At 43.2% G+C, this 13,484-nt stretch overlaps 1 protein-coding gene across 1 annotated transcript in view; it reads left to right on the forward strand.

Moving 5' to 3' along the window:
• RIGI (RNA sensor RIG-I) overlaps positions 1 to 13,484 on the forward strand; it is a 32,408-nt gene that overhangs the window by 10,448 nt on the left and 8,476 nt on the right. The window contains exons 5-13 of the mRNA XM_056848247.1: positions 1,948 to 2,094; positions 3,655 to 3,762; positions 5,349 to 5,502; positions 7,172 to 7,430; positions 7,931 to 8,093; positions 9,155 to 9,256; positions 11,293 to 11,450; positions 12,082 to 12,217; positions 12,908 to 13,056. Of these exons, the coding sequence (XP_056704225.1) occupies positions 1,948 to 2,094; positions 3,655 to 3,762; positions 5,349 to 5,502; positions 7,172 to 7,430; positions 7,931 to 8,093; positions 9,155 to 9,256; positions 11,293 to 11,450; positions 12,082 to 12,217; positions 12,908 to 13,056 (1,376 nt within the window). The remainder of the gene's footprint in view (positions 1 to 1,947; positions 2,095 to 3,654; positions 3,763 to 5,348; positions 5,503 to 7,171; positions 7,431 to 7,930; positions 8,094 to 9,154; positions 9,257 to 11,292; positions 11,451 to 12,081; positions 12,218 to 12,907; positions 13,057 to 13,484) is intronic.

Here is a 13,484-nt window from a genome sequence, read left to right on the forward strand (position 1 = left end):
ATTGGGGGACCCACATGGAGTTGCAGGGGCACTAATTTCCCCCTCCCCCACTATTTCCTCTTTCTCTTCTCTAAAAGCCCCCATAGCTTCTCCCCTTTTCCTGCCTCCTTTCCACTCACCTGCCAACCTACCTTTATCTGCCCCCCCTTTTTTTCAGTTTTCCCTCCTTCCCTCCCCTTGGCAGTCCCTACTGGGAAAACTATAACCCAGTTGCATGGTGTCTTCCTCCAAATATGGTTATCAGTATAGTTTGGTACCTGAGTATTGTAAATTCTCTGCAAGGGTTTCTCTTAGAAGAAGCACAACCAAAGAGAGGGGGGAAAGATGCATGAAGAACTGCTGTATCCTGTTGCCTAACCACATCTTCTGTGCCAGCGTGGTGTAGTGGTTAAGAGCGGTGGACTCTAATCTGGAGAACTGGGTTTGTTTCCCCACTCCTCCACATGAAGCCTGCTGGGTGACCTTGAGCCAGTCACAGTTCTCTCAGAACCCTCTCAGCCCTGTATACCTCACAAGATGCCTGTTGTGGGGAGAGGAAGGGAAGGAAATTGTAAGACGGTTTGATTCTCCTTAAAAGGTAGAGAAAATTGGCATATAAAAACCAACTCTTCTTCTTCCTCATCATTTAATTGTTACTGAATTTACTGTATGATAAGAGAATAGGATTGAGAAGCCGTACTCTTCTAGGGGTTTTAAACACCTAGTATACTTTTAGGAGGAGAGAATATTAACAGACCTATTAACAGAGAGAATATTAACAGATATTATTTTGCTGATATAAAATCACCAGTTCTTAATCATGTCAGGAAAGAATTTACATAGATTTATGGATTTAATAATAGAATTGACTCAAGCTTCTGCCTCAAGGATGGGGAGGCAATTTCTGCATTTGAACTCATGTTAACATGGACCCTGGTGACTCCAGGGCAATTCTATGTAGAGTTATGCTAGCCTAAGACAGTTGAAAAAGATCTTGGGGTTGTGGTAGACAGCTCAATGAAAGTGTCAACCCAGTGTGCTGCAGCAGTGAAAAAGGCAAGTTCTGTGTTGGGGATTATTAGGAAAGGTATTGAAAATAAAACCGGCAATATTATATTGCATCTATAGGTCTGTGGTTATGTATCTTCACATATGCAAACCTCATTGTAGTCTTGAAGTACCTTTTACTAGGGAAATTCTTTCAGTTGTGTCTATGTGTTAGGGTCCTAATGCTTCAGCACATCATCATAGAAGCATATGTTTCTGTGATCCCGCAGGCATTCCATTGGTTTTACTTTTTTTTAAAGATGGTACTCATTTTTAAAAATAAAGACCACTGATATTTGTACTATTAAGGAGTTTAGTTACAGGTAGAATTTTATGATAGTTTTCCCTTTAAAATGTTTATACATATTCTCAAGAATATGCCTAATATTGTCCCGCTGGTATTTTTTCCCCTGTTATATATTCCTGTTATAAGACCTCCGAGCAAATTGTTGGAAAGACCAAATGGAAATATTTAAATGCACTGTTTTCAAGCCTATTTATGTAGTTATGCTCGTCTTGTGCTGAACACAACAAACACCCCCAAGCTGTCACACATTTCTGGCCTTCTGCAGATGCTGTGTCCTCCCCCATCATAACCATGAGGGCTAGAAGCCTACTGAGGCGATTGGGAAGGCGTATTCTCTATGGGATTGTCAGCATTGCTCTACACATTCATACCTATTTAGCCTGTGTGTGTGTGTGTGTGTGAGCGCGAATGTGTGTTTACAAAATTTACACCCTGCCTTTCTTCCTTCATCAGGGCCACCAAAGGGGCTAATGGAAATGTTCATCAGATATGGGATGAACATATCTGAGGGATATTCACTTGGCAGAGTTAGTGAAACAAATATTTTTGCCCTGATACTCTAAAAATAGTGAAATGTCTAACTGTTATCACGAAACATGCTTCTTTTCTGTCAGGTTCAGATCACAGTGATACAACAGATGGTGAAATGACAGATGAAGATGAGGACAGCTGTGCTGTTGATATAAATGTGCAATATACTGAAGAAGTCCAGCCTGCCAATTATAGCCAGAATGCCTGCTCCTCTTTGTGTTCTCCTGCAGGTAACATCTGAAAACCATGCTGACATTATGAATCTTTGTTCTTGGTATGTACAGTATAGAGCGATACATGTCGCTGACTTCCACATGATGGATTGAGACCTCAAGGAATTTGCGGCATCGTAGGAATGGCTCACAGGGCTCAGAGGATTCCTGTACCTTAATTTATATCGATGGGCATGTGAAAATTAGATGGAGGAACTGGCTTTATGTGGCTGACAGTGGGTGAGAAAAGACCACAAAGCAGCCTGGCATTTATGAGGAACACCAAGTCCAGCTGCTATTACATGTACGGGTCAGATCACCAGGAAGGGGATCTGCTTGGATAATTAGAAAGCTAGAGGATTAATTCAAGGGGTGGCAGCGGGGGTTTTGTGGCCAAGTTGAGGTCAGTAGGTATTGACCCAAGTGGTGATAGTGGTGATTGGCAAGTCTCAGGGTGAGAATAACTGCGTTTCCCACATTGTGATATTCTGTCAGGGTTGCTTGTGGCATTTCTCTGCATTACAGCCTTAAGTGTACATGTTTTTATTTCGGGGACCCTCTGATGTATGGTGGCTAAAAGTGTAGGGTGCACTTCCAGTAACACACCACTTTCCATATAATACTTTTCATTAGGACCATAGTTAAATTGTGGAACTCCCTGCCCCAGGATGTGGTGATGGCTGCCAACGTGGAAGGCTTTAAGAGGGGAGTGGACATGTTCATGGGGAAGAGGGTTATTCATGGCTACTAGTAAAAATGGATAGTAGTCATGATGCACACCTATTCTCTCCAGGATCAGAGGAGCATGCCTTTTATATTAGGTGCTTTGGAACACAGGCTAGATAATGCTGCTGCAGTCGCCGTGTTTGTGGCTTCCTAGAGGCACCTGGTTGGCCACTGTGAGAACAGACTGCTGGACTTGATGGGCCTTGGTCTGATCCAGAATGGCCTTTCTTATGTTCTTATGACCAGCTACAATGACACAAAACGGTACAAGCTTTCGAGTTCTCCAGAACTCTTCCTCAGCCTGGATGTTATACAATAAAGAAAAAGAGGTGGGGAGAAAAAGATGTTTCAAGCCATTATTTTAAAGGCCTTTTCTCACCTACATCTCTGTGCTCAATGCCCCTGGGGCAAGTAGATGTACATTGGTGCTTTTGGTATCAGGCTGCGCCCTGATTCCTCTGAGCAAGGAAAGAAAGGTGCCTCTCCACTGGAATTGCAAAGGCCAGCAGTCTTCCTTGTGCCTTCCAGACTTCCAGTGCCTTAAAGAGTTGTGTAGAAGAGCGAATTTCAGAAAGTACAATGAGTCACGCAGGAGTGAGAAACAGATCTCCGGCAAACCTCTCTGTTAACGGCAGTGGAAGTGGGTCATGCCCCTCCCTTTGAAATCAGTAGTAAATCTTTTGTACACAAGTGAGACTGCAGACCCACAAAAAGTCATTGAACTGGGGCAAATAGGTTTTACCTCACACAAGATTATTTTTTCAAGCAATGAAGAAAGGAGCAATCCTTACAAAAGCTATGGATTTTAGTGACAGATGCGATGAAATGGATTTTACGTTCTTGTGTTTCTAGAACCTTGTCAGCGGTCGACTTATTTTCCAAAAGAGGCGAGAAGCTATCAAACTGAACTTGCCCAGCCTGCTCTCAATGGCAAAAATACCATCATTTGTGCCCCTACTGGTAAGATTCTAAGCTTAATCATGTTTGGCAGTGTACTTTCCAATTTTGATGTGTGGTTTTAGAATTTGGGAAGGATTCTGTTTAGGATGAAAGATTCCTTGGGAAAGCCACAGGATATTTGTATTTGTTTCAGGACTGACATTGGAAAAGTTAATTAATCTGAAACATGTATCTCTAGTGTCACTTTGTGATGAAGGGCTGTACATCAGAGAGCAGGTTTTGTATGCAGAAGGTTGCAAGTTAATTACTTGCATCTCCACAAGTAGTGAACCTAGGAATTTCTGACAGTGTCCCTGGGAAACCAGCCACAGTCAGTCAGAGTAGGTATTATTGGGCAAGATGCATCGTTGGGTAGCCCCTGTAACACGTCCATTGTGAAAACTGACAGCTTTTTGTGAAAAAGCAAAGTCTCAGGTGTTCTCCATATTGTAATGGGTTTTGTTTTTTAAAAAAATAATGATCCCACCTCTTCATTTAAATAAAGATACAATGTGGCCTCAATAAAAGTCTTTAAAATCTGATTGTCAACATACCATAATCTCCTATCAAAGAACCCAGTCTAGCAGTCTAGCGGAAATAGGAGGCCACAAGTTACTGAAGGCTTCGGGTTTTTATTTTAAAAAAAGGTTTTTACTTAGTGCCTCAGACATATTAAAGGAAGAATCTGAACACCCCAGAGACAGTATTCCACAAGTGAGATTGATAGAAACAAGCAGAACATCTTCTGCTGTGTTGTAAAAACAAAACACCCACACACACTGATTTTATCCAAACATCTGATCAGAACCATTTTTTTTCATTGTCTTCTGTGGTCATACTTTGTCCTGACATTTTAGAGTTCGATTTTCATACTTCCGCACAAGCGGAACTCTATGTGAGGCCCTGCTTTCTTTGCCAAAACTTCAGGGCTTTCCCATTTTGGCTCAGGAAAACCCATCTGGAGACATAACTGAGGAGGATTTCTTTGATGCAGACTGTCCTATACCATTTTGGGTTAAATGAGTAGAAAAGAGCGATGCAGCCCACCCATCCATTTTGTATGCTGTGCAAGGCCATGGCGTTCAATTATAGGAAGAAGGATACAGCTTCCTACTGAACTTGAGGAAATACTTCTTTAGCCTATTCGCCTGGTGGAGGTACCATAAAATAACAGGGACATCAGTTTTCTGTCCCTGTCTTAGAAAAACTGCAGTATATAGCGCAAGTATTCAGAGTTCTTCCCATACATTATTTCAATAAGATTTATAATCTTTTAAGTTAGGTCAGTGTGATTATCCCCATATTCCAGGTGGAGGGGATTGAGGCTGAGAATGGCTTGTCTAAGGCCAAATAATGTGTTAGGGCTGAAATGAGATTTGAACCAGAAACTTCACAACTTAGACTCTTCTGCAAGATTAGGATGAGCACAACACTGCTACAGAATCAGATCTTCATTTGGTTCATGAACATTTTTTCATTTTGTAGGTAGAATGGGAGATGCAGAATCTCTAAGATGACTTAAACACTCAGTAGGAGTGGTCAGGAGCGCTCTTGCTGTTGCAAATGATTCCAGCTATCCTTGTTTCTTCTGTGTTCCACCTTTACAGGATCTGGGAAGACCTTTGTGTCCCTTATGATATGTGACTATCACCTCCGCAACAGGCCTGCTGGGGTGAAAGGGAAGGTTGTCTTCCTTGCTACTAAAGTCCCAGTGTATGAACAACAGAAGAAAGTCTTCCAGGAGCATTTTGAAAGGACCAAGTAAGACTGAAGTCCTCCTCTGCCAGAACATACTTTTAATATGTATTTTAGGCTGATATGGACAGTATTTGTCTGCAAATTCTATACATAGCTGCTAAATTCATTGGGTCTCAGCAGGACATACTTCTGAGTAAACGTAAGCTGCACGAATTATTTGTTATCCTTATTAAATGCTTAAAATGGTCCTGTATTTGTGAGAGGAGGAGAGAAAAGGTGGTGAGGTTGGATCCAAAGTTTGGTTTCTGTCTACAGAACAGGTCTGCCACTCCCCTTCCATTGCAGCTAGGAGAACTCCCCAAAATGGTCCCCAGTGTCCTAGTATAAGCAGTTCAAAAAGATCAGTGGGATGCAGAGGGGGGAGAGAGACAGAAAAGTTGATGAAAGAGCCTACTGTTGATGGAAGAGCCTTCTGTTAATGAAAAATTTAGTCTGGGATCCAGCCTGTTTGCATGAGCAGTGTAGAAGAATACTTTTAGTCCACTTCTGCTTTCATTATATCTAATCACTTCTCTCCTATGAAATCCACAGGTGGAGCTTTCTTGCCTCCCTCTTCCTTTGCAGCCCAAAATGTCCTCTGAAAGTTTGTTCTGGGTGAAAGCAGGGTGTCAGTGGACTTTCCTGAACAGCGTCAGTGACAGAGGAGAGGTCTGCTGTGGGAGGGTCAAATTCCCCTCCTCCTCTGATCCAAATACCCTTCCGTCCTTGCACTATGGGACATAAGCCATTGGCATGACAAATGGAAGATGTGCTCACGCGTGCATGCATATGCATTGCTGCCTTTCTGTGTGCTTGATAACATGACATTTGAAAAACTGAATTCCTTTGGAGCTGTAGAAGGGATGGAGATACGTCTGTTTGATCTTGCAGTAATCAAGTGATAATGATGTGTGCGCATGTGATGCTGAGGGGCAGTGCAATCCAAACCAGTTTTGAGTCTGTTGAGTTCAATGGGCTTGGAAGGATCGCTGTTTAGGATGAAACAGTGAACCACTCTTTTAGAATTTTTTTGGTTTCTGTGATGATGGCCAGTTCAGAGATGGGCAGTGCAATCCTAAGCACAGAGATTTGTAGCATTTGTGCCTTTAGTTTACTGTGTGTGTATACAGAAAAAAAGCCTCTTTACAATTTGTACTTTGGTTTGAGGGACTTTCTGGTTCATTTTTTTCCACATGTGCTAGCTGCTTTCAGCTCATACCACCAGATAGATGTGGAAGGAGCAGTGGTGATCCTGCCGTAACCTCACACGTGCATGTGACCTACTTCGAAGAGAAAATTATTGGTCGGCTTGGAGAAACCTATCATGAAACTAAATTTCTCTAGGTGGTGGCAGCAACTGCTTAGGAATATCTTTTGAGTCCAAGAGAGCTGGGGCATGCAAAGACGCACAGCAGATTCAGAGAAGCAGGGACTTTTAACACCAGTTGCATCTCAATATTCTATACATTCTGTTATTCTTCCCTCACATTACTTCTTATGCCACTGGAGGGTCAAATTGTTCAAAAAAGCAGGTGGAACTAAGTTTGGGTATTTTAAAGATGTTCACTTAACTTTTGCTTAATTTTTGCCTAGTTGCAGAATTTTGAATTTCTTCTCGCAGAATTCTACATCTGCTAAATGTCCAGCATGAATTGCTAGTGTTATGATCAACGTCTTGTCTGTTCCCTCCCAGCTATACTGTTACAGGCATATGTGGGGAAACAGCTGCAGATACCCCGGTATCCATGGTTATAGAGGGAAATGATATCACGGTCATGACACCTCAGATTCTTGTCAATTGTCTCAATGATGGAACCCTGCCTTCCCTTTCGCTGTTCACACTGATGATTTTTGATGAGTGTCACAACACAACTGGGAACCATCCTTACAGTGTATTAATGTCCAAGTACTTGGATCTTAAATTTGAACAAGCTGAGACACCACTACCTCAGGTAACGTATGCTCAGTCTTAGAGACTAACTTTCACTTTTTTTAAAAGCTAAGATTCTCAGGAAGCTGAATTCTGTACCCCACACCATATTTTCAGGTTTGCTGCAGTCCAACAAAAATTACAGCATACATGCAGTTTTAATTCTATTTGTGTATGTGCAGTCCAAAGCAGAGTTGCACACTTCTAAGACCTTGAAGTAAAGGGGCTTAGAATGGTGTAACTTTGCTTAAGCTTGCATTCTGTCTTAAAGACTTTTTAAAAACCCTAAAAATATTGGGAGGGTCCTGGTACATCCTGGATAGAGCCTAGTACCCATAAGCTCCCTACTGGTATGATTTTCAGAGAATCCTGATGCACATGCTTTTAGAGAGAGACATCCTCCTCTTTCTTTCTCTCCATCCTATCGCTCGTTCATGTGCCATGTTATGACTTAATGTTGCTTGCCGTCAGACTCGTCTTTGAATTCTGTGTACAGTGCTTAATTTATGAATGCGTGCTCAGATTGTAGGATTGACAGCCTCTCTTGGAGTGGGCAGCGCCAAAAATCTTGAGGAGACCATAGAACATATCTGCACAGTTTGTGCCTCGCTCAATGCCCAGGTCATATCGACAGTCAAAGAGAACACGAAAGACTTGGAGGAGATTGTTTACAAGCCTCAAAAATGTAAATATCCTGTTGTGTTTCTGTCTTGGTGGTGGAGGGAATGTGCCATTGTTTTGGCAGTGCCCTGCTCCACAGGTCCCCTAAGCCCAGTCCGTATCTGTTTGCTTTGGAAACAGAGGCAATGTTGGCTTGAGATCATCTGATGCTATGCCCTTTTGTTTTGAGTTGGACTGCAGTACTGCTCTTCATGTAAAGCATGGGTAGAGCCACCCATCCATTTTTAAAATTAGAATAAATTCCTTAGCTATCTCTTTCTTAAGATCAATCCACAAGGGGGAACAGGCTTCTTTATATCATAGCTGGCTGGGCTCGCCTTGGCCTAGAGCCACCCTAAGCTTTTGAAGATGCTTTGTGAAGGCGGTGATGCAACTCATCTAACAGGCAATCCTAAGCAGAGTTGTACCCTTCTAAGTCAATTGAATCCAACGGGCTTAGAAAAGTGTGGCTCTGCTTAAAAGGGCACCATTACACCTTCTCAAGAGGCTGTTCTATTGCTTCCCACCTGTGGACCCACTTGGTAATATGGGCTAGGGTCAGATCAGAGCTCTTTCCAGCACCTTGTTTCCTACAGTGGCCAACCGGTAAGCCTGCAAGCAGAACGTGGCCACAGCCCCTCCCTTCCTTTTGCTCCCCAGCCATTGGGATTCAGGGGCAGTCACAGAGCTCAGCTGCAAGGCCATGACAAGAAGTTCATCCGTTCATATAATAATATAGATTCACAAACCAAGCTGCCATGTGGGAATCATAGCAGTTAACCTTTCACCTGAAGTCTGCTCACTGTCCCTTCAATACTGTTTCTGCTCTCTAGAGACGGGGACCTTGACAAGTACCTCTGATTGAGCACAAGCAATTGAGACTGTATGTCAGCATAAAAAAAGGGTGTCCCAATTTTCAGAGATTGCATTAAAAACAAAAAAAATGAAGGGAGAGCTATTGGTAACCTATCTTGGAGGTCCTTGTGATAAGACAGTTCCTCCTGCTGTTGGCCAGAAGGTGAGGTAATGGTTGGTTCCTGGTCAATGAGTTTCAAGCAATGATTGCTAATTTTTTTCTGATTGCAGCAATTAACCTAACTGAGAAGCGTCCTCAAAGTCGCTTTGTGGACATTATTTCTCACATGATGTCTGAAACCGAAGCCCTGGCAAGAAAACTTTACCCTATAGGTAAGACCCTGGAGCAGATCAGAACAGGTTTGGTGATGTCATTCCAGTGTGACATAATGTCCTCTTTTTTGAGGAAGCCATTGTTTTCCCAAACCCCTTCCCAAAAGTCATAGATTTCCATCTTCTATTTAAGGCTTCTTAGTTCTGGCTCGCTCATCCTTCCCTCTTTCTACTTCCTTGACATTTTTTTCTTTTAAAGACCTCCTCAGTCCTTGTTTCTGAGCTATTGTAGACCCAATTTTAGCTATTGTAGTAGTTGCCCTGCTTGAGTTCTGATTGCACCAAACACCACTGGGCTAGATACAGGTAGCGGGGGTATTGGGCAAGACCTGAGTCTAGAATTGCGTTAAGTTTGCCCAGTCAAAATATTTATTTCTTTATTTATTGCACTTTTACCCCACCCGCCCCAGCTCGAAGGCCGGGCTCAGGGCCGCTCACAAACAGAATTACACTAAAAACAATAAAATATTAAAATACAATTTAAAATAGCCCGAACCATTTCAGTAATCGGGCAATAATGCCCCCGATGGCGCTAGAATAAACAATAAACCATTTGTGGTTGGGCAATTAGATGTAATCACCTCCAAGATGGCATAAGTATGGGACTCAGCAGTGGGGGAGGAGGAGAGATTGGGAGGCCAGGATTTATAGGGAGAAACTGTCGCCCGGCAGAATAGCCCTATCTTGCAGGCCCTGCAGAATTCTTGAAGATCCCGCAGGGCCCTGATCTCACTAGGGAAGCTATTCCACCAGGCAGGGGCCAGGACAGAAAAAGCCCTGGCTCTGGTCGAGGCCATCCAGACAGTCCTTGGGCCGGGGATTACCATTTATTACATGAATGCAAGCTTCTCTGGGGAACATACCAGAGTATCACAGGTAAGCCAGGCTACTGAATAGTTGCTTATCTAAATTATGAAGTGGCCAGTTTGTGGTACAGGCGGCTAGTAGGTTGGCCTTTGCCATGACAGGAAATCAAGCCTGGTCATCCATTTGTGTGCTGTGTGGCTGCCTGTCTCTACAGACTGGAAAAAGTGTATCCTAATGCACAAGAAGGGTCTGAACATGTATTGGGAAGCTCTCTTGTCCATTTTGATTCTTCCTTTTCTCCACAGATCTCAGGGCACCATTCATAGTTTTTCTCACCACCATTTTATTTTCATGGCAATACTGCGAGGAAGGGTAAATTGATCCTGCCCCCAACCTCCATGGCACAGTCACCCCCTCCTGAGCATAGAGGATGTATCCACATGCTCCTTCCCCCAATCAGGAGTATTTGGAAGTAGCATCCCTTCTCACAGGGTGGGAACATGAGTGTGGACACTTCCTTCTCTGTGCTCACGAGCTGTGGAGCCAGGCGACGGGGCCAGCGTGCTCCATATGTTCAGTCAGTATAGAGAGAGGTCATGTGCAGAGGGATGCTCCAATCACTACACCCAACTGGCTTTCTAGTGAATCTTACAGTGAGCTTCCCAAAGATACACTTAAAAAAAGGTTAGCAATTATTGAAGATTGGTAAAATGGCTCTTCCTCCTGTGCTCTAATAAATAGCTCACGCTTGGCTCTTTTTCAAGGTTCACAGTCAGTACAACTTGTATTCACTTCTAAAACAGAAACAAAATATAAAAGTATATTTATAGCTTCTGTTTAGAAAGCGAATTTCCTCCCTAGACCTCATTGTTGTTGTTGGGTTTTTTATATGCCAACTTTCTCTACCGTTTAAGGAAGGATCAAACTGGCTTACAGTCACCTTCCCTTCCCCTCCCCACAACAGACACCCTGTGAGGTAGGTGAGGCTGAGAGAGTGTGACTAGCCCAAGGTCACCCGGCTGGCTTCATGTGGAGGAGTGGGGAAACAAATCCTATTCACCAGATTAGCGCCGCTGCTCAGGTGGAGGAGTGGGGAATCAAACCTCCAGATCAGAGTCCACCACTCCAAACCACCGCTCTTAACCACTACACCACGCTGGCTCCACTACACCATGCTGGCTCTGTGTGCCTCCTGTTTGCTAATTTTCCTGCCTGCTTTTTCCCACTAGATGCCTTGTCCCCCATTAAGTGCAGAAGTTTTGGAACACAGAAATACGAACAATGGATTGTCAATGTACAGAAGGGATGCTCAGTGTTGCAACTGCCGGATAAGGAGGAAGAAAGCAGGATTTGTAGGGCTCTTTTTATTTACACGGAACACCTTCGGGTGAGCTGGCGTTTTCTCCTCAGAAGCAACCTTATTTCCTGCAGCGAGATTCCAGGAGTAGTTTGAGAATGATTCGTGTTGTTTAAGATTGGTATTACTACAGGCATTGATGGAATTCCACACTTTAAGTAAAAAAAAAAGGCACCTTCACCTTGTGTGGACTAGCAGGCAATACAGCCATCACCTGGAAGTCATTTTAAGTTGCTGCCTGTGGTGGCTATCTCCATTCAGTGTGAATGTTTCCGTGCACCAGTTTACCGTGTGGATCAGGTAGCCATAACACAGAATGCCACCATGTTTGAATTAACAGAAAATTGCCCAATGCATGTTGAGAAATGATGTATACAGATGACTTGCCTCTGAGAGCAATTGAGCTTTGCTTACAGCCATTTTGCGTGCAGCAACCTGAAGAAGGTCTCTAGTTATTTCCACCAGGCCCTTGGGAAGTACTACTGAGAAGCTATTTTCAGCTGCCCATGATTGATGGGTGTTAATTTCTTTTCCTTTTCCATCTATCTTTGTTCCCTGAACACCAGTTGTTGCCATGGGTCAGAATGTAGTGTATGAATGTTGTTGTTGTTGTTTTAATTTCCTCGTACAAAAAAGCATCCCAAATTCTGTTTATATGCAGAGATACAATGATGCCCTCATCATTAATGAAGATGCACGTACTCAGGATGCACTGGCTTACCTGAAGGAATTTTTTGAGAATATCAAGAGTGGAGGGTTTGATGAAATAGAAGAGAAGCTGACTTCGAACTTTGAAGGTACTTCATAGAAAAAACTCTGTATTTGGCTCATTAACCCAAAATGGCACCCTGAGCCTTTAGTAGCTGCATGGCAGAAATAAATAAAATAGGTTCCATCTACACTGGGAGAGCCAGAGCGGTGTAGTGGTTAAGAGCAGTGGCTTGGAGTGGTGGCCTCTGATCTGGAGAACCGGGTTTGATTCCCCACTAGTCCAGATGAGAGGTGGACGCTAATCTGGTGAACTGGATTTGTTTCCCCACTCCTCCACATGAAGCCAGCTGGGTGACCTTGGGCTAGTTGCAGCTCTCTTAGAGCTCTCTCAGTCCTACCTACCTCACAGGGTCTTTGTTGTGGAGAGGGGAAGGGAAGGTGATTGCAAGCCCATTTGATTCTTCCTTAGGTGGTAGAGAAAGTTGGCATGTAAAAACAATCTCTTCTTCTTAATTGCCAGTGAAGGTCCTCAATCCAAGATTTACTCTCAGTGTCCTCACTCAAGCAGATGAGGACAGGGATAGGATCTTCTCATTGGTAGGGTCCTGTTTGTGGAATGTCCTCTCTCTGATGCCTACTTCATTTGTTTTCATGCCCCAGGCAAAAAGATTTCAGCTCACCCAGGCTTTTTGTCTTTTTTGAGAAACAACTTTATACATTAAAAATAATGTGTGCCGCTAATTTAACCCCCCCCCCCCGCAAATTATTTCCCCCAGATAAACTGCCAGAGATGAATGCAATTTCTCAAGATGAATCCAATGAGAATCCCAAATTGGAAACAATTACTTTCATCTTGGAGGAAGAATACCGCTTGAAACCCCAAACTCGTTCCATTCTCTTTGTTAAGACGAGAGCTCTGGCGACAGTAAGATACTTTTTCCTATCAGCCTAGATGGGACAGATTATGTTTTAATGATGTGTGTACTTTCTCTTGCTTTAGTTTAAGTTGGGAATTAATGTGGTTTCTGGGCCAGTAATGCTGTCAGCAGCTTACATTAAATGATTTAAAATGTCCATACAGTGGTAAGTAAAGCTCCGATAATTGATTGGATCTTTGCCACTTCCCTTTTCTTAGTCCCTCACCTGAAAGCTGTTTCTCAGGTTCAAGAGGATTCATGAAATCTATGTGGGATGTGCCATAGGGATTGCTGCAGAAAAGGGGAATTGGCAGGAACCCTCTACTGCAAATAAAAGCACAACCACTGTTCTGCTTGATCAAGGAGGGTGTGGGTAGGGTTTCATTCAGCGCAAGGGGGAATAGGTGGGCATTGCTAGTTTAGTGTGGATCCAATT

The sequence above is a fragment of the Euleptes europaea genome, chromosome 4 (assembly GCF_029931775.1).
Source record: "Euleptes europaea isolate rEulEur1 chromosome 4, rEulEur1.hap1, whole genome shotgun sequence".
Lineage (NCBI taxonomy): Eukaryota > Metazoa > Chordata > Lepidosauria > Squamata > Sphaerodactylidae > Euleptes > Euleptes europaea.